Below are 21,958 nucleotides of genomic sequence, written 5' to 3'. Positions count from 1 at the left end.
TCCTGAAAAAAAATTTATCTTCCACTGTTTAGGAACAATTAATGTCATTAAGCTATGTAGTTTGGTAACGTAGCTGGTTAACTTTTGATTAAGGTGGAAAATGTTTTTCCATAACCATGGTCCCATTCAGTCACAAAATGTTACAAGAACATTCTGGGTACCTTAAACTTCAGCAACAAACACATTTAATCATTTACCTTCTCCTTTAATATACCTTTAAGGACAAATCTTTTACTTTGAGTTTAGTTCAGTAGACTTCATGAAGACCTGAACATTGAGTTTGTGATCTGTCCAATGTTGGGATTAGAGGAGTGAGCCACTTTGCCTGGCCAAAACTACTGCTTTTTTTTTTTTTTTTTTTGTGGGAGAGGGGACACTTTCTCACTCTGTCACCGACGCCGGAGTGCAGTAGTGCAATGCTAGCTCACTGCAATGCCTGCCTTCTGGGTTCAAGCAGTTCTGACTCAGCCTCCAGAGTAGCTGCGACTACAGCCATGTGCCACCATACCTGGCTAATTTTCTGTATTTTTATTATAGACTGGCTTTCACCTTGTAAGCGATGATGGTTTCAATCTCCTGATCTGCTTAGGCCCACCCACCTCTTTAGGCCTCCCAAAGTGGTGGGAATACAGGACTAAACTAAAGCAACACAGCCCAGGTAGGAAACGTGTACAGATTCCAATGGAGATGTAAGAGATGCCTATTTTTAAATCAACTTAGGTGCAAACAGATGAAGAAAACTGTCAACACCACAGTTTACACTCCTACATAATTTGCTTTTAAGCATGTATAGCAATGAAATCAGGCATTTGATAATATATGTAAAATTTTATTGTGAAAATTGTTAAACAGACATTACATCAAAACAGAATAGTTTTCAGTTCGATTAGCACTAACAGTTGTAAAGGTACTTTCAAAAAATAAGTTTTAATCTTAATACCTCAAAAATATTCATGGAGGAAGTGAGTATCTCCCTCTCCCCCCCAAACAACCTATTTCTTATAGTGGTACTCAGATAATAATGCTGAAACAACATATTAACAGTGCATTCAACAGCAAAATCTTGTATACAATAATCATGACTTTTAGTATCACCTTCGGTCTCATTTTTCTGATCACTTTCCCTTGTCATCTCCTGTAGATGTCTTGCATCTTGAGCTACCATGTGCTTCAGGAGAAGCATGCTCGACTCTCTCCACAGAGGTTGGACACATTAATTCCTTTCTGCCACAATGCTCATGATCACTGGAAGAGAAATCACCATGGCTCCTTGAGTACTTCTCCCAAATTCTGCCATATCTAACTCATATATTGTTATAATTAGGGCAACTGCTTCCACCATAAGTCTTCCTAGACCTTAGTGCAGTTGCTGCACCACCTGAGGTCCCTGCAGGGTTAATAGAATCATAGAACTTATGTTGAAATACATTTAAACATTTTTACTGGCATTACTAAAGCATGAATCAGACAAAGTACTATTTGGAAATATTTGCATTCGTTTGTCTTTATTGACAGGATAATATTTATTTCTGCATTGCTCAAACGGCTTTATTTAAAAGAGGCATAAGAGTAGTATTTTCAATCTTAAGGAATTTTATTCTGAATTAAACACCAGTCACATTTTCTCATAATTAATGGAGGTTTTAAGTTTCGTACACTTCCTTAAGCTTTTTACTGTTCTAAACTCTCACTATTTCAACATGTTACCTTTTTTCTTTCTACTTTCCCTTTAAAAAATATGATCTATTCAATATAATTCTGTAATTTAAAAATCAAACTTAGAGTCTTACTATATGTCTAATACGAATCTCTGGTAGAACTTCTACTATGATGTTCAGAATGATCTCTACCAGCATGCCTTCTGTAGCCATCATGATCACTAAATTAAAAAAGAAAAAACAAAAAAGGTTTGACAGTGTCAGAAAGAACAATTTAAGAAATCTATTGGACAAAACCGAAAAATGTTATAAGACCTATATACTCTAGTGGATTATGTATCCTGTCTAGAACGAGCATGATCACGGTATGCATAGTGTCTATCGACCGAAACATATTCGATGGTGTCTTGGAAACTTGGATTATTTCTGATTGCAAAAGTTGAAGAAACAAATTTTAAGTATCAAAAACGTAACTTATGCACAGCTTAAATAAAATAAAGGCCAGACATATATAAAGGACTAGGCACTTATCCACATACAATATCAAAATACTTAAAGGCAAGTGGAACTCATACTCATAATTAGTTATTCAGAAAATGCATTTTAAATGCCAAGTGAGATATCATGTTTCAGCCATATTGAGATGGTTATTCATTGAAAAATGCTACAAATATCAAGACCATGAGAGGATGCAGATAAACGTAATACTGATACAATGATTGTTGGACTGGAAATGATGCAGCTATTATGAAGAAATGTGGTGGGGCATCAAAAATAAAAATAAAAACATTAAGACCAAGATTTTGACTCATACATACATACCAAGAATTCAGTAACTGTACTCAAACAAACATGTGCGCATAAAAATAGTGTGGAGGAAATACCCAAACAAATCAATCGGTTAACACATTGTATAAAAAGCAAAATGTTATGAAGTGGATGAAACTTCAGAACAACAGGCAAAAAGAAATCATATATAGAAGTTGAGTAGTGGTTGAACAAGCCCAGTAACATGAAGTACACAGAACAGGTCAGTTTACATACAAAACAGACTGGTGGTTATTAGCAGCTGAGGGAAAAGACAAAATGAAAGGGATTGCTTAACTGGTAAGGGACTTGTAGTTTGGAGCGACGGAAAGGTTTCGGAACTAGACGGAGGTGGTTGTTCCACAACATGGCATGTAATAGATGTCACTTAATTGTTTACCTAAAAATGTTCCATTTTCTTATGTGAATTTTATCACTAAAACAAAAATAAACTAGTTTTTCATTTTTCCTTTACCTATTCTTAGGTGCATAACCATCATCTTTTCGTGACATATGATCATGCCTCCAGGCAGAGACTGACTTTCTGCGTGAAGGACCTTCATAATTCTCTCTTCCACGTGACGTGAGACCTGTAAATTTAACATGATGAAACATTATATAAGCAGCAGAAAACCTGAAACACTATTATTTGTTCTCTAAGACAACTGTTACAAGATGTTTCTTCAATGACTCAATCCTTCATTCCCTAAGTCATCAGAAATTGATACCTTGAATACTTCTTACGGTTCTGAATTATCTCCTGATTCCTGTGAGGCCAGTTCGTACAAACTTAAGCCATACAGTAACACTTAAATAAAAGTTCACTTTTAATGGTTAATAACAATAACATATCATTTTCTTTCTTATATGGCCTACAATTATTAATGACACAGGCAAAACACATAAAACCATCAAAGTCATCACTGATTGTAAAGTTTACAAGTTGGTGCTTTCTCAGCTCAAGAAAGACAATTTACCCATGTTGTTCAGTGCATCTCATGCACACAAATGCTGCATCCCTCAAATGGCTACATGCTATATTTATACTTAAATGTTCTCCTTGGTCTCAAAGCGGTTGGCCCTATCTTAAGTGTTGAAAAATTAAAATGAACTAGTGTAGGTTTTCTATGATGGCCAATAATTCTTCTCCTGACAATAAGCAGTACTATTCAAGTGCTAATCACATCATTAAGCCCCTTTCAAAATAGAAAACAATCTATTTTAATATACTCTTCATGTGCAGCTTCTTAGAGGTCAGTCTTTCACTTATGATATGTTCACTGGCTAAACTTTTAATGAAAATGTTCTGCACATTTTCTGAATGTGTTAACACATTAATGAAAATGTTCTGTTTAAAATTTTTTGCTGAGAGCTGATACTTTATTGTCTGGCTTTCTTCTGTTCACTCTGAAAACTTACACTTCTCCTTCTAAGAATTATTACTTCTATTCAACACTACTGCTTGTCTCATGCTGCTTAGTTCTGAATTCTCACCTCGAATAATTTCAACTTCTACACTAAGTATCTTGTGTTAATGTTTAAATATCCCTGTACCACCTTAATGATTAATTTAAAGGCCTTCCTATGTTTCACAACTCTGCACTTCTGTGATAGCCACATAACTGAAAACCCTGGAACATGCTCTTGTCCAACACGCATCTTTGAGGATGCCCTTAGTATCCTAAAAACCAGTCAGATTCCCTCTCACATAAGCATTGCTGGGGTCTCAGGATCTGGATGGCCAGGCACAATAGCTCACACCATGAGCCAGTGTGGAACACTGAGGCAAGTCAAATGCTTGAGCTCAGGGGTTTAATGTCAACTATGACAATGTAGTGAGATCCTGTCTCTACCTAAATATTAAAAAAAAAAAAAAATAGACAGGTGTGGTGGTGCATGCCACTAGCTGCAACAATAGCAGGCAGCTTTAAGTGAGTAACTGCTTCAGCCCCAGAATTTGACGCAGTAATGAGCAATCATCTCGCCAGTGCACTCTGGCCTGGTGAAGGCAGTATTTCAACCCAACAATGAAACTCAACATACAATTTTTAGATCAGAACACCAGGGGTCCAATACAAAGGGACCTAGGAAATGGAAGAATAGATTTGATTAAGAAGCTGACCATTAAAAAATACTACCAGGAACTTCAAGAAAAATAAAAATCTATTCTCTACCAAACGCAGCATTAAAAGGAATGTTTCCCTCACTGTAACCTCTTCTTTTATCTGAAATTTGAAGCTCAAGTGTTTCTTCACCATAAATCTGTAAATTGTCTAGTTCGATTGAATCTATTATAAAAGTTTTCAAACAGTAAATATGCCAATGTGTGTGTCATATCTATTTTGTTTCTCAAAATTTAAGTTAACCCTCTGTACGAATGGCTCATTTTTAGTCATACAGAAATAACAGAATTCCATCAGGTAGCATTTACCTTGATCTTCCATCCCATTATTGCTTCTAGCCACAGTAAAAGGAGCAGACTTTTTTGGATAAGGACCTGCACTTCTCAAAGGTGGACATCTTTTAACTGGAAAAGGTCGCCTGAAAAAACTCATGTTGAGATCACGAGTGTATTCACCATCATCTGTATTTCAAACAAAATATTTTGTTAAGTAACATTACCATTTCTTAAATGGCTAAGCAGTAGATATTTCTAATCTTTCCTATGCACTGTAGTCTTAAAAATTCACAATCGTATATGTTAAAGAATGTAGAATTTCTATATCAAATCAGTGCAATTCAGAATATTAAAATCCATTTAAACATCTATCAAATAAACACTCCCGAAACACTGCATATTGTTGTCAAAATAAATATGGGATAAGTGCAGAATGAACTGAGAGCAGAGGCGTAATGTCTAAACGAGGCGTCTCCAAACTTTTTACACAGGGGCCAGTTCACTGTCCCTCAGACCGCTGAAGGGCCGTCACATACTGTGCACCTCTCACTGACCACCAAAGAAAGAGGTGCTCCTTCCTGAAGTGTGGCAGGGGGCCGGATAAATGGCCTCAGGGGGCCACATGTGGCTTGCGGGCCGTAGTTTGGGGAAACCTGTTCTAAACAATAGGCTAAACAAATTCTATTTCTGCATTGTCCAAAAGGCTATATTTAAAAGAGGCAGAAGGGTAGTATTTTCAAGCTTAAGAAATTTTATTCTGAATTAAACACCAGTCACATTTTCTGATAATAACATAGGTTTTAAGCTTCGTACACTTCCTTAAGCTTTCTACTGTTCAAAACTCTCAGTATTTAAACATGTTACCTTTTTCCTTTCTACCTTCCTTTTTTAAAAACTGGTCTATTCAATGTAATTCTGTAATTTAAAAATCAAACCTGGAGTCTTACTATATATCTGATATGAATCTCTGGTAAAACTTCTACTAAGCTGTTCAGAATTATCTCTACCAGCATGCCTTCTGTAGCCATCATGATCACTAAATTGAAAAAGAAAAAACAAAAAAGGTTTGACAGTGTCAGAATGAACAGTTTAAGAAAGGTACTGAACAAAAATGAAAAATGTTATAATACCTATATCCTCTAGTGGAATGTATATCCTGTGTAGAATGAGAATGATCATGGTATGCATAGTGTCTACGCATCGAGGAATATTGTATGGTGTCTTGGAAACTTGGAGTATTTCTGAGTGCATAAGTTGAAGAAACAAATTTTAAGTTATAAACTTCTAGTATCAAAAACATAACTTATGTACAGCTTAAATAAAATAAAGGCCAGACATATATAAAGGACTAGGCACTTATCCAAATACAATATCAAAATACCCAAAAGACAAGTGGAACTGATAGACATAATTAGTTATTCAGAAATGCATTTCAAAACCCATGTGAGATACCATATTACAGCCATACTGAAATGGTTATTCATTTTAAAATGCTACAAATATCAAGACCGTGAGAGGATGCAGATAAATTGCAACGCTGATCCAATGCTTGTCGGATTGGAAAGTGATGCAGCTACTAAGTAGAAATGTGGTGGGTCCTCAAAAAAAGAAACAAAAGTACTTAACATTAAGACAAAGAATTTTCACTCATACATACCCAGAATTCAGTAACTATACTCAAACAAATGTGTGCATAAACATAGTGTGGAGGAAACACCCAGATACATGAATAGGTTAACAGCTTATGTAAAGACTGAAGTGCTATGATGTGAATGAAACTTCAGGACATCAGGAAGAAAGAAAACAGATATAAAAGTCCAGTAGAGATGGATCAAGCACATTAACATGAAGTATGCAGAACCTGTCAGTTCACAGACAAACCAGAGTGGTGGTTATTAGCAGCTGAGGGAAAAGACAAAATGAAAGGGACTGCTTAACTGTTAAGGGACTTGTAGTTTGGAGTGATGAAAGGTTTCAGAACTAGACGGAGGTGGTTGTTGCAGAACACAGCATTTAATATATGCCACTTAATTGTTTACCTAAAAATGTTCCATTTTCTTAAGTGAATATCATAACTAAAACAACAATAAACTGGTTTTTGATTTTTCCTTTACCTATTCTTAGGTGCATAACCATTATCTTTCCGTGACATATTGTCACGCCTCCAGGAAGAGACTGACTTTCTGCATGAAGGACCTCCGTAATTCTCCCTTCCACGTGAAGCAGGACCTGTAAATTTAACATGATGAAGCATTACGTAAACAGCACAAAACCTGAAACACCATTATTTGTTCTCTAAGACAAATGTTACAAAATATTTCTTCAATGACTCAATTTTTCATTCCCTAAGTCACCAGAAATTCCTGACACCTTGATTCCTTCTTACAGCTCTGAATTATCTCTTGATTCCTTCAACGCCAGTTCTGACAAATTTAAGCCATATACTAACACTTAGGTAGAAGTTCACTTTTAATGGCTAATAACTATTAGTTATTATTTTCTTTCTTATATGAATTGCCTACAACTATTGATTACAGAGGCAAAACAAGTAACCATCAAAGTCTTCGCTGATTGTAAAGTTTACACGTTGGTGCTTTCTCAGCTCAAGAAAGTCAATTTATCCTTGTTGTTCATTGCATCTCACACACACAAATACTGCAACCCTCGAATGGCTCCATGCTATATTTACACCTAAATGTTCTCCTTGGTCTCGAAGTCATTGGGCCTATCTTAAATGTTGAAAAATTAAAATGTATTAGTGCAGGTTTTCTAATGATGGCCAAGAATTCTTCTCCTGGTAATAAGCAGTACTATTCAAGTGCTAATTACATCATTAAGCCCCTTTCAAAATAGAAAACAATCTCTTTTAATATACTCTTCATGTGCAGCTTCTTAAAGGTCACTCTTCCACCTATGATATGTTCACTGGCTAAACTTTTTAATGAAAATGTGCTGACTTGTGCATTTTGAAGTCAGTAGATACCTACCTTCACTGATACTCTATTACAAAATGTAAAATTCAAAATGCAATGTTTCTATTTTCTTCATATTATCATGGAGGGCTAATTCAAAATTTTAATATGTTCTCCTTAAAATTCTTTGCTGAGAGCTGTTCCTTTATTGTCTGGCTTTTTTCTGTTCACTCTGGAACCTTAGACTTCTCCTTCTCAGAATCATTACTTCTACTCAACCCTACTGCTTGCCTCATGCTGCTTAGTTCTGAATTCTCACCTCGATTAATTTCAACTTCTACACTTAGTATCTTGCATTAATGTTTAAATATTCTTGTACCACCTTAATGATTAATGTAAAGCCCTTCCTAAGTTTCACAACTTTACACTTCTGTGATAGCCACATAACTGAAAATGCTGAACATGTTCTTGTCCAAGACGCATCTTTGAGGATGCCCTTAGTATCCTAAAAGCCAGTCAGAATGCCTCTCACGTAAGCATTGCTGGGGTGTCAGGATCTGGGTGGCCAAGCACAATGGCTCACACCATGAGCCATTGTGGAAGACTCAGGTAAGTCAAATACTTGATCTCAGGGATTTAATGTCAACTAAGACAATGTAGTGAGATCCTGTGTCTACCGAAATATTTAAAAAAGTTAGACAGGCGTGGTGGTGGATGCAACCAGCTGCAACAATAGCAGGCAGCTTTAAGAGAGTAACTGCTTCAGCCCCAGATTTTGAGGCACTAATGAGCCATCATCTCACCAATGCACTCTGGCCTGGTGAAGGCAGTACTTCAACCCAACAATGAAACTCAACATACAATTTTTAGATCAGAACACCAGGGGTCCAATACAAAAGTACCTAGGAAATGGAAGAATTGATTGGATTAAAAAGCTGACCATTACAAAATACTACCAGGAACTTCAAGAAAACTAAAAGCCATTCTCTAGCAAAACAGCACTAAAAGGAGTGTTTCTCTCACTGTAATCCCTTCTTTTATCTGATATTTGAAGCGCAAATGTGTCTTTACCATAAATCTGTAAATTCTCTAATTCGACTGAATCTATTATAAGAGTTTTCAAACAGTAAATATGCCAATGTATGTGTCACATCTATTTTGTTTCTCAAACTTTAAGTTAACCCTTTCTACAAATGGCTCATTTTTAGTCATACAGAAATGACAGAATTCCATCAGCTAGCATTTACCTTGATATTCCATCCCACTGTTGCTTCTAGCCACAATAAAAGGAGTAGACTTTTTTGGATAAGGACCTCCACTTCTCAAACGTGGACATATTTTAACTGGAAAAGATTCCCTGAAAAAACTCATGTTGAGATCACCAGTGTATTCACCATCATCTGTATTTCAAACAAAATCTTTTGTTAAGTAACATTACCATTTCGCAAATGGCTAAGCGGTAGATATTTCTAAATATTTCCTATGCATTTTAGTCTTAAAAATTCACATTTATCTATGCTAAAGAATGTAGAATTTCTGTATCAAATCAGTGCAATTCAGAATATCAAAATCCATTTAAACATCTATCAAATAAACCCTACAGAAACACTGCACATTGTTGTCAAAAGAAATATGGGTTAAGTAGAGAATGAACTGAGAGCAGAAGCCTGTTGTCTAAACAGTAGGCTAAACAAATTCTATTTCTGCATTGCCCAAAAGACTTTATTTAAAAGAGGCAGGAGGGTAGTATTTTCAAGCTTAAGAAATTTTATTCTGAATTAAATGCCAGTCACATTTTCTGATAATTAACATAGGTTTTAAGCTTCGTACACTTCCTTAAGCTTTCTACTGTTCAAAACTCTCAGTATTTAAACATGTTACCTTTTTCCTTTGTACCTTCCTTTTTAAAAATCTGGTCTATTCAAAATGATTATGTAATTTAAAAATCAAACTTGGAGTCTTACTATATATCTGATACGAATCTCTGGTAGAACTTCTACTACGATGTTCAGAATGATCTCTATCAGCATGCCTTCTGTCGCCATCATGATCACTAAATTAAAAAAGAAAAAACAAAAAAAGTTTGATAGTGTCAGAATGAACAGTTTTAAGAAAGGTACTGAACAAAAATGAAAAACGTTATAATACCTATATCCTCTAGTGGAATGTATATCCTGTGTAGAATGAGAATGATCATGGTATGCATAGTGTCTACGCATCAAGGAATATTGTATGGTGTCTTGGAAACCTGGATTATTTCTGAGTACATAAATTGAAGAAACAAATTTTAAGTTATCAACTTCTAGTATCAAAAACATAACTTATGTACAGCTTAAATAAAATAAAGGCCAGACATATATAAAGGACTAGGCACTTATCCAAATACAATATCAAAATACCCAAAAGACAAGTGGAACTGATAGTCATAATTAGTTACTCAGAAATGCATTTCAAGCCGGTTGTGGTGGCTCAAGCCTGTAATCCCAGCACTTTGGGAGGCTGAAGCAGGTGGATCATGAGGTCAAGAGATCCAGACCATCCTGGTCAACATGGTGAAACCCCATCTCCACTAAAAATACAAAAAATTCGCTGGGCATGGTGGTGCGTGCCTGTAATCCCAGCTACTGAGGAGGCTGAGGCAAAAGAATTGCCTGAACCTAGGAGGCGGAGGTTGTGATGAGCCGATATCGCGCCATTGCACTCCAGCCTGGGTAACGAGAGTGAAACTCTGTCTCCAAAAAAAAAAAAAAAAAAAAAAAAGAAATGCATTTCGAAACCCATGTAAGATACCATATTACAGCCATACTGAAATGGTTATACATTTTAAAATGCTACAAATATCAAGACCGTGAGGCGATGCAGATAAACTGGAATGCTGATCCAATGCTTGTTGGATTGGAAAATGATGCAGCTACTAAGAAGAAATGTGGTTGGGCCACAAAAAAAATAAAATAAAATAAAATAAAATAAAAATAAAACGACATTAAGACAAAATATTTTCACTCATACATACCCAGAATTCAGTTGCTGTACTCAAATAAACATGTGTATATAAACATAGTGTGGAGGAAACACCCAGAGAAATGAATAGGTTAACAGCTTGTGTAAAGACTGAAGTGCTATGACATTAATGAAACTTCAGGACATCAGGCAGAAAGAAAACAGATATAAAAGTCGAGAAGTGTTTGATGAAGCCCATTAGCATGAAGTATGTAAAACCGGTGGGTTTACAAACAAAACAGAGTGGTGGTTATTAGCAGCTGAAGGAAAAGACAAAATGAAAGGGACTGCTTAACTGGTAAGGGACTTGTAGTTTGGAGTGATGAAAAGGTTTCGGAACTAGACTGAGGTGGTTGTTAAAGAACACAGCATTTAATATATGTCACTTAATTGTTTACCTAAAAACGTTCCATTTTCTTACATAAATATCATAACTAAAATAACAATAAACTGTTTTTTGAATTTTCCTTTACCTATTCTTAGGTGCATAACCATCATCTATTCGTGACATATGGTCACACCTCCAGGAAGAGACTGACTTTCCGCATGTAGGACCTCCGTAATTCTCCCTTCCACGTGATGTGGGACCTGTAAATTTAACATGATGAAACATTATGTAAACGGCAGAAAACCTGAAACACTATTATTTGTTCTCTAAGACAAATGTTACAAAATATTTCTTCAATGACTCAATTTTTCATTCCCCAAGTCACCAGAAATTCACGAAACCTTGATTCCTTCTTACGGCTCTGAATTATCTCGATTCCTTCAACGCCAGTTCTGACAAATTTAAGCCATATACTAACACTTAGGTAAAAGTTCACTTTTAATGGCTAATAACTATTAGTTATTATTTTCTTTCTCTTACAAATTGCCTACGACTATTGATTACAGAGGTAAAACATGTAAAATCATCAAAGTCTTCACTGATTTTAAAGTTCACACGTGCTTTCTCAGCTCAAGAAAGTCACTTTACCCATGTTGTTTAGTGCATTTCAAGCACAAAAATACTACAACCCTCGAATGGCTGCTTGCTATATTTACACCTAAATGTCCTCCTCGGTCTCAAAGTGGTTGGCCCTGTCTTAAATGTTGAAAAATTAAAATGTACTAGTGCAGGTTTTCTAATGATGGCCAAGAATTCTTCTCCTGGCAATAAGCAGTACTATTCAAGTGCTAATTACATCATTATTCCCCTTTCAAAACAGAAAACAATCTTTTTCAGTATGTTCTTCATGTGCAGCTTCTTAATGGTCACTCTTCCACCTATGATATGTTCACTGGCTAAACTTTTAATGAAAACGTGCAGACTTGTGCATTTTGAAGTAAGCAGTTACCTACCTTCACTGATAGTCTATTACAAAATGTAAACTTCAAAATGTCATGTTTCCATTTTCTTCATATTATCATGGAGGGCTAATTCAGAATTTTAATATGTTCTCCTTAAAATTCTTTACTGAGAGCTGTTACTTTATCGTCTGGCTTTCTTCTGTTCACTCTGAAAACTTACACTTCTTCTTCTCAGAATTATTACTTCTATTCAACCCTACTGCTTGCCTCATGCTGCTTAGTTCTGAATTCTCCCTTCAAGTAATTTGAACTCCTTCACTAAGTATATTATGTTAATGTCTAAACATCACTGTACCATCGTAATGATTAAATTAAAGCCCTTCTTATATTTCACTACTCTATACTTCTGCGATATCCACATAACTGAAAATGCTGGATATGGTCTTATCCAACATGCATCTTTGAGAATGCTCTTAGAATTCTAAAAACCAGTCAGAATGCCTATCACATAAGCATTGCTGGGGTCTCAGGAACTGGGAGGCCAGGCACAATGGCTCATACCATGAGCCAGTGTGGAAGACTGAGGCAAGTCTACTGCCTGAGCTCAGCAATTTAATGTCAACTAAGACAATGTAGTGATATCTTGTCTCTACCGAAATATTTGTAAAAAATTAGAGAGGTGTGTTGGTGCATGCCACCAGCTGCAACAACAGCAGGCAGCTTTAAGAGAGTAATTGCTTCATCCCCAGATTTTGAGGCACTAATGAGCCATTATCTCACCAGTGCACTCTGGTCTGCTGAAGGCAGTACTTCAAACAAACAATGAAACTCAACATACAATTTATAGATTGGAACACCAGGGGTTCAATACAAAAGACCTAGGAAATGGAAGAATTGATTGGATTAAGAAGCTGACCATCCAAAAATACTACCAGAAACTTCAAGAAAAACTAAAAGCCATTCTCTAGCAAACAAGCATTAAAAGGAATGTTTCCCTCACTGTAACCACTTCTTTTATCTGAAATTTGAAGCTCGTGTGTCTTTACCATAAATCTGTAAATTCTCTAGTTTTATTGAATCTATTATAAAAGTTTTCAAACAGTAAATATGCCCATGTATGTGTCACGTCTACTTTGTTTCTCAAACTTTAAGTTAACCCTTCAGTACAAATGGCTCATTTTTAGTTATACAGAAATGACAGAATTCCATCAAGTGGCATTTACCTTTACCTCCCATCCCGCTGTTTCTTCTAGCAGCATTAAAAGGAGTAGACTTTTTTGAATAAGGACCTCCACTTCTCAAACATGGACATCTTTTAACTGGAAAAGGTCCCCTGAAAAAACTCATGTTGAGATCACCAGTGTATTCATCATCATCTGTATTTCAAACAAAATCTTTTGTTAAGTAACATCACCATTTCTTAAATGGCTAACTGGTAGATATTTCTAAATCTTTCTTACGCATTGTAATCTTAAAAATTCACATTTATGTATGCTAAAGAATGTAGAATTTCTGTATCAAATCAGTGCAATTCAAAATATCAAAATCCATTTAAACACCTAACAAATAAACACTCAAGAAACACTGCACATTGATGTGAGAAAGAAATATGGGATAAGTGGAGAATAAAGTGAGAGCAGACGCCTATTGGCTAAACAACAAAATATGATGAAACTAAAGAAAAAAAGTTAGGAGACAAATGATAAATTACTGTTCATGTTGTTCTAGTACTATAAAAGCTGTTTCAAATCATGTAACAAACATAAACCATATTACACTCAAAGAAACTCACTTATTTATGCAATGACACAGTGACACCTGAGAAAAATCCATTATCTACAAATTTATTAACATAACAGATTTCTTATTCTACCTTTATTAAATACTACTTTTCTTCCTAGCCCATGCTCAGTTTTAATAATCTTTAAGAATCACATATTAAATAATAATTTTTTAACATATCTACAAAAATGTGAGACCTTGCTGGTGTCACATTTAAAAATATCCACATTCTCCTACATGGTAGAGTATTATTAAACTTCACCCTGAAGATTAATTGCAATCAAAAAAGGCAACAAGTTCTGCTTCTTAGAATGAAGCGAATACTGCAATTCAAATTTAGAAAATGTATCTCCCATAAACTGCATAGCTAGCTATTAAAATTCCAAACTAAATTTTAGATTTTTGATGGTTGGTTAATAGATAATACAAGTTAACCAATAAGTATTTTCTTAATACATGGTCACTTTATTTTTTAAGTAGAAATTAACCCCTCTGTCCTACTGAGTAAATCAATCTTAAATACAATTTTCAGAAGCTCTTCCTCCTGCAAATAAAGATACATATGTATTTCGAAGCCAAGGTTTCTGATATTTCTGAGTCAAAGAATCTTTTAAGAAACTGAAGTTCTATACTCGATGAATGGATAATATTTTATGGAAGGTGTGTTAACAAATTATCTATATCAGAAGTGAAATGGTTTTGATTCGTATACATGTTTAGACACACACACACACACACACACACACACACACACAGAAACAAACAAATATTGTTAAAATCAGTCCTCAAATACTCCGTTACTAATGTCCCATTGGATGGGTTTCAAGGTTTCATAGTATTTTTGATAATAAAAACGTGTATGAAATTCTGGGCCCCAAAGTAAGAAACTCTAAAGGATAATTAATGGCAACATGTTCTGCGGAAAATCTGTGGAGAACACATAATCAAGATTCATAAAGTCAATTCACTTTGAAATTTTTCTTATTTCAATGCAAAGTAATTAAGATCTTAAAATGAGTTTGAGACATTAGTTTAATCATTCTCATTATACACTTTTAGTACTTATAAATCATGTTGCTTATTAACAGTTAATTTTCTGTTCATAAAGGATATAAAGAATTTGAGAAATTTCTATAATTTCAAGCTTTTTGTCTTTCAGTCTTATGTTTCCAACTTCATATATTAAAACTTTACACAAGCGTCCTCCACATGAGGGATGCCAACCTCTTGTCTGTCCACTCCTTCCTCTTACAGATCTCTGTTTTCCTGTGGGTCTCCTCTTTCTTGAAAAATGCGGTGTTCTCTGGCTGCCAGCAGTTTGAGGAGACGGTTCCGTGGCTTGTTCTACTTTAATTGCTTTTCCATCCAAAAACTAAAAGTATTAAGCATACCGTCAGCAACACAGCCACATTTCAAATAATCCTATTTTACAGACATTTTTTACATCAACTCTATTTACATTCTAGATGTTTTCTCTTAAACAAACTTTCTTTTTCCTGACATGCCCACATTGTGAACATTGCAAAACCTGCAACAATCACTGAGACCATGCATTCTGTTAAGAAATGTACACCAATTCCATTATTCAAGTCCTTGAAAAGGCCTCCGGTATTAAACATAAAACTTAAGAAGTTAAACCATAACAAATTGTATGGGAGATTGTAGCCCATCTCTTCTTTACAATATACAATGTGCTTCATCTTTGCATTCACATCACATATTTAAAAATTTCAGTGTTTTGGGGCTATATGAAAGACTGTGTCATTTGAAAACATAAGGTTATTTACTCTAAGTGGTTAATCACATTATTCACTATGAATTTATTCTTGAACCTGCTGATGCGTATCACATAAAATGTCCAAATATGATTTACGGTTCTGTATCTACACTAGTTCTCTTTCAATAGATGTGATCACTGTTTGTTTTCTTCATGTTTTCTGTCTTACTCATTTCTTATTTTGTCTAGAAGCATCCCTAAAAAACAACTCAGGATAGTACTTCATATTATTTCTCAGAAATGGTTTAATATCCTCATTAAATTCACAATAACTTTCTTCAGTTTAATCTTTTCTGTAGGCCAAAGTAATGTTTGAAAACAGTTCTGCTGGGAGAGATCCAAGATGGCTGATCATTAGCAGCTTGGGATTTTGGCTCCCAGTGAAAGCGCAAAGAATGATAGGACACCACACCTTCACATGAATTCTTGTTGCTCACGCACCAGGAGATTCCCAGGGGAGGAGCCCCATGGGTCACCAGCGCGACTCTTGTAATGGGTGAGGTAGTTTTGCCGGTGCCTCAGTGTCAGTTCTTGGTGCAGAGTCAGAAAAGCACCATCCATCTTAATGCCACTGATTTACTCGGCTCAGTGGGATGCTCAGATTTCAGCACTGAGAATCAATAATTTGGACGTCCACTCAGAAACCCCATTACAAAGCCGGTAATTATAAAGGCCATAGATGGATAAATCTACAATGAAGGGAAGAAAACCGCCAAAAAAGGCTGAGAATACCCAAGATCAGAATGCTTCTCCCTCAGCAGGGGATCACAGTTCCTCATCAGCAACGTAACAAGGCTTGATGGAGAATGAGTGTGTTCCAATTACAGAAGCAGGCTTCAAAATGTGGATAATAAGAAACTTCTGTGAATTAAAAGAACTTGTTCTAACCCAATCCAAAGAAACTAAGAACTTTGAAAAAAGGTTTGATGAAATGTTAACAAGAATACAATTTAGAGAGGAAGATAAGTGAATTGATGGAGCTGAAAAACACAATACGAGAACTTCGTGAAGTATGCACAAGTTTTAACAGCCGAATTGATCCAGCAGAAGAAAGGATATCAGAGGTCAAAGACCAACTCAATGAAATAAAACAAGAGGACAAGATTAGAGAAAAAAGGATAAAAAGGAATGAGCAAAGTCTCCAAGAAATATGGGACTATGTGAAAAGACCTAATCTATGCTTGATAAGTGTACCTGAATGTGACAAAGAGAATAAATCCAAGCTGGAAAATACGCCTCAGATATTATTCAGGAAAATTTCCCCAACCTAGTAAGGCAGGATAATATTCAACTCCAGGTAATACAGAGAACACCACAAAGATGCTCCTCAAGAAGAGCAACTCCAAGGCACATAATCTTAAGATTCACAAGAGTTGAAATGAAGGAGAAAATACTAAGGGCAGCCAGAGAGAAAGCTCAGGTTACCAACAAAGGGAAGCCTATCAGACTTACAGCAGATCTCTCAGCAGAAACCCTACAAGCCAGAAGAGAGTGGGGACCAATATTCAACATCCTTAAAGAAAAGAACTTTCAACAAAGAATTTCACATCCAGCCAAACTAAGCTTCATAAGTGAGGGAAAAATAGTTTTTTTATGAACAAGCAAGCATTCAGAGATTTCATCACCACCAGGCCTGCTTTACAAGAGCTTCTGAAAGAACCACTACACATTGAAAGGGACAAACAGGGCCAGGCACGGTGGGTCAAGCCTGTAATCCCAGCACTTTGGGAGTCCGAGGCGGGTCGATCACAAGGTAAAGAGATCAAGACCATCCTGGTCGACAAGGTGAAACCTAGTCTCTACTAAAAATACAAAACGTTAGCTGGGCATGGTGGTGCGTGCCTGTAATCCCAGCTACTCAGGAGGTTGAGACAGGAGAATTGCCTGAACCCAGGAGGTGGAGGTTGCGATGAGCTGAGATCGGGCCATTGCATTCCAGCCTGGGTAACAAGAGGGAAACTCTGTCTTAAAAAAGAAAAAAAAAAAAAAAAAAAAAGGAACAAACAGTATCAGCCTTTCTAAAAAATACCAAAAAGTAAAGAGCATCAATATAATGAAGAATTTACATCAACTAATGGGCAAAATAGCCAGCTAATATTAAATGGCAGTATTAAACTCACATATATCATTATTAATTTTAAATTTAAATTGACTAAATCCCCCAATTCAAAGACAGGCAATTTGGATAAAAAACTAAAACCCACCGGTATGCTGCATCCAGACCCATCTCACATTCAAGGATACACAAAGACTCAAAACAAGGGATGGAGAAAGATTTACTAACCAAACAGAGAGCAAAAATAAATAAAAAGCAGAAGTTACAATTTTTGCCTGTGATAAAATAGTCTTTAAAGAAGCAAAGATCAAAATAAGCAAAGAAGGACATTACATAATGATAAAAGGATCAACACAACAACAAGAAGAGCTAAAGATCCTAAATATATACACACCAAATACAGGAATACCCGGACAAACGAGACTAATAAAGAGACTTAGACTCCCACACAATAATAACGGGAGACTTCACCATTAATATTAAACAGATCAATTAGACAGAAAATTAACAACAATATCCAGGACTTGAACTCAGATCTGGAACAAGTAATCGTAATTAACATTTATAGAACTCTCCACTTTAAATACACAAAACATACACTCTAATCAGTACCACATCATATCAACTTAGAAGTTTAAACGAAATGTTGGTTGGCTCCTTGTTTGTTATTCTGTTCCTTCATTTTCTTTTATGTCTCCATTATTAAGGACAATTATAGGCATATCCATATTTACACTGCATTCTAGCCCGGGCAATAAAGCAATACCCCCATTCTCTCTCCCTCTTCCTCTTCCTCTTCCTGCCTCTTCTTTATTCTTTTTTTCTTTCTTAAAAAAAAAAAAAAGAAAAAAAGAAAACAGTTCTGCTAATCACTCTATTTAAACATTACATGACTTTTGTTATTTGGGAAAGGATCCTAAATCCCGTCCAAGACCTGTTGCAGACAAATAAGCAGTTCTTCCCATCTTGAGACGCTGTTTGTTATTTCTTGGCCCAGAATAGTTTCCCCAGTTTAGTGCACGGTTGCTTCCTTCCTAGTGTTCCAAAGTCAGCCACAATTTCTTAAACTGTAATCTTCCCCTGAATACTCTAAGTACCTTCTTTATTTCCCTTCTTAACACTTCTCTGCATATAACATTTATTTTAATTTTTCCATAATAAAATTTTTGAGACAAGGCAATGTGGAAAAGACATCTACACAAATTAACCCTTCTTCAGCACAAAAACTAGGGGAAAATGGCCAAACATTACGATACATAAGTCAAAAGTGTCTCCATACCTAGCATGAAACCGTGAACCAAATCAACTATCAGCTTGTACTACACCTTAAAATATGAGAGGATAAGGGTGAATAAAAATGCAATGTCGGCTATGTACCAGAAAGTGAGCTAGACAGAGAAAAACAAAATCAACTCGAAAATTTAAAGGTGTACTAAAGACGATTTAATGATCACGTGATTAATACATGGTACGGTGAGCACAAAATTCCTATAATAGACACTGAGTAAAAAAAATAGAAAATCTAAGTTGTTCTTAAAGGATAAATTGCCAATTGTGCAACATTTACATGGAAGAATAATATTCAAGTGGTCCAGAAAAACATATTGGGGATGGCATCAAGTATAGCAGGAAATAAAAATAGATGGAGATAATGTTATCAAACAGAAAAGCTCCAGGGCATCTCGAAAGAAATCATCTTGGTTGCAACACAAAGGAATTCAGTAGGAACGAGAATTGCTTAAAAGTTTAAAGCTGTAACAAATACACAGCCACCAGAATTTAACACTCCACAGGACAAGACACTATTGTTTCGATCCAAGCAAGTCCTGGAACACACTGGAAAAATTAATAAGGAGGTATCCATGTTACTAAGTAACTAGGTATGCATGTCACCCTGGTTACGGAAACAAACAAAAAAACGTTCTTTGCAGAAGGGCACAAGGATGGGGTAAACATGTCAGTTACTTGTTCTGTTAGCCAACTTTCATGTTCTCGTATCATTTTCTGTTTTCAAGTACTTAACACTTCCTTAAATGGAAAGGTCTTGTTTAAATGAACTTTCTCAAGAATGTATTTTCAGAAAATGGGAGAGGATCCTTCCTTCTTGTGTGTCAGTCTCGAAGTCCATCTACAGAATATTTATTTCTTGTAAGTCTGTCTAGATGTCTATCCACACTTTCTCTGTGCCATACATGTATTACTATGAATTTGATGTAATTCCATAAACAACCATTTAATAAACATGACTTTTTTTCTCATTCCCATGAGAGATCCTTCTAAGTTTTAAAACTGTTCAAAAGCTTTGAAACGTGTTTAAACTCATCTTGAAATAAAAACATAAAAATTGGATTACCATAAGGTAATTTATATAATGTTCATTCCAACATCCTTCAAACTACACTTGCATTTGTATGTCCAAGGAAGAGGACAGTAAAATCATTTCCATTCGTAAGTCATTATACTATTTTCAAAGTGTACTAGTAGTAAAAAAGACCTAGAGATACTGTTAATTGAAGAACAGAGTTAGAATAGCACTAATAAGGGAAACTTACCTTTCCATTCCAATCTCTGGCAGCATGCTTAGCATCTGCAGGGTTCTCAAAAGTAACGAACGCAAAGCCTCTGCACTTCCTGCTTCGATCTTTCAACAAATGAACTAAAATATATGAAAATCTTTTCATTTATATAATGGATTTCTGATAGTAGTAGCTATCTGAATGTTACATCAAAAAAAAACAAGCAAATTGCAATTCACATCCTTACTGTGATTCTTAACACTACATCACCCCTATAGGCAGCTTATTTCATTCCATTTCATTCCCTACTCACACAAATTTACTTTTGCTTCTATTGTAATAATCTAGCTTGTGCCAGCCTAAGTGACTCTATCTTAGCCAGGACCCTGACATGCTCCATTTAGCTTCTCCCTCCCTGCCTCAGTCCCCTCCAGGTGCATTCCTGGGTCACACTGCATTCAAAGCTTTGAATCCTTAACAGCGGTTCACATTGTTCAGGGTACCTGTAATCATTGTAAACACCTCCTGCTTGGCAAGTCTACCTGCTACTGTCAATGTCCTCCTCAGGAATTGAGTGTACAGAAAGTTCCCCCTGCTACCTTCCTCAATGCTTGTATGCAAATACCCTTACCAACCAACCATCCTGGGAACCTCCTGACCCCTGGTTCCCAGCTTCCTTATGTAACTTGCTTGCTCTATTTCTGTAAAATTCCACTTTAGCTAGACTCCCCCTCCCCTACCTAAATCAAAGTATAAAGGAAAATCAAGCCCCTTTGTCAGGGCTGAGAGATTTTGAGGGTGAGCTGACTCTCAGTCACTGTCAAATAAAGAACTCTTAATTTGGAACTTATTAGACACTGGTGCTCCCCTTCTAACTCACTTGGTTACAACACTGTCCCATTGGTAATAGTATGCAGGTGAACTTTACCACAGATCCTTCACCTGCTGCCATGACAATATTCTGAATACCAAATAGAAACTTCAAAACAGGAGTTTAAAAACAAACAATAAAATTATGTAATCAATTACATATATTAAGTGTATGTTTACTTTAGGGAAATATATGTACATTTTGGCTTTAAGGGTTACCTTCTGACAGGGAACCATGTCTCCCAAATACTGCTTTTAGCATCTGTTCATTGGTTTCTTTACTGAGCCCACCAATGAATAGCTTGCCAGGGCGATCTGCTTCCATAATTTGGCTGTAAATGGTAAAAAATAAATCTATATTTAGATAACAATATAAAGGTGTAAAGATTAAATTTTATTACATCCTGTGTTGAAAACTGATGTCAAATTCCCTTATAGGAGCTGACCTCTTTTAAAGTACCTTACATTCTATATGAAAAATCTGTAACATAAAGAGCAAAAGGCAGAATGGTTTCATGGATTAATGGTTCATTTCACTACCTACCTGAGAAAAACTCTTTAGAAAAACTAGATAACAGAAGCTATTCTAATTTTACAAAGTGGAAATACACAGGAATACCCAATTTAAAACGTTTTATTTGAAAATTATGTATTTATTGAGTACAGTTTTTTTTAAGTGGTAAGTTTCCTGCTGCCAATGTGCATTGCTCCCTGCAGCCTCCTCCATCAAGCCTCAAGTGATCCTGTCACATAGGAACTTCCCAAGTAGCTGGGACTACAGTGGCCTGCTACCAGACATGATGTGTGTATGTGTGTGCACAGGTGTGTGCAGGGGTGCCCGAGTGTGTTTTGCTACCAGAACGGGTATGTGCATGTGTGTATGTGTGTGTGT

The 21,958-nt window shown here is 35.9% G+C and overlaps 2 protein-coding genes across 2 annotated transcripts in view; one reads left to right on the top strand and one right to left on the bottom strand.

The window, feature by feature from the left end:
• LOC141582964 (uncharacterized) overlaps positions 1 to 21,958 on the top strand; it is an 815,156-nt gene that overhangs the window by 700,821 nt on the left and 92,377 nt on the right. The gene's annotated exons all lie outside the window — the stretch shown is intronic.
• Positions 1,116 to 21,391, bottom strand: LOC141583028 (RNA-binding motif protein, Y chromosome, family 1 member B-like). The gene is given in 9 exon segments (XM_074392448.1): positions 1,116 to 1,387; positions 1,805 to 1,879; positions 2,023 to 2,084; positions 5,994 to 6,104; positions 9,924 to 10,034; positions 11,249 to 11,363; positions 15,042 to 15,219; positions 20,233 to 20,336; positions 21,286 to 21,391. Coding segments are annotated over 9 exon segments (1,134 nt in total).

The sequence above is a fragment of the Saimiri boliviensis genome, chromosome Y (genome assembly GCF_048565385.1).
Source record: "Saimiri boliviensis isolate mSaiBol1 chromosome Y, mSaiBol1.pri, whole genome shotgun sequence".
Lineage (NCBI taxonomy): Eukaryota > Metazoa > Chordata > Mammalia > Primates > Cebidae > Saimiri > Saimiri boliviensis.
This window is presented reverse-complemented; position numbering and strand designations above follow the sequence as displayed.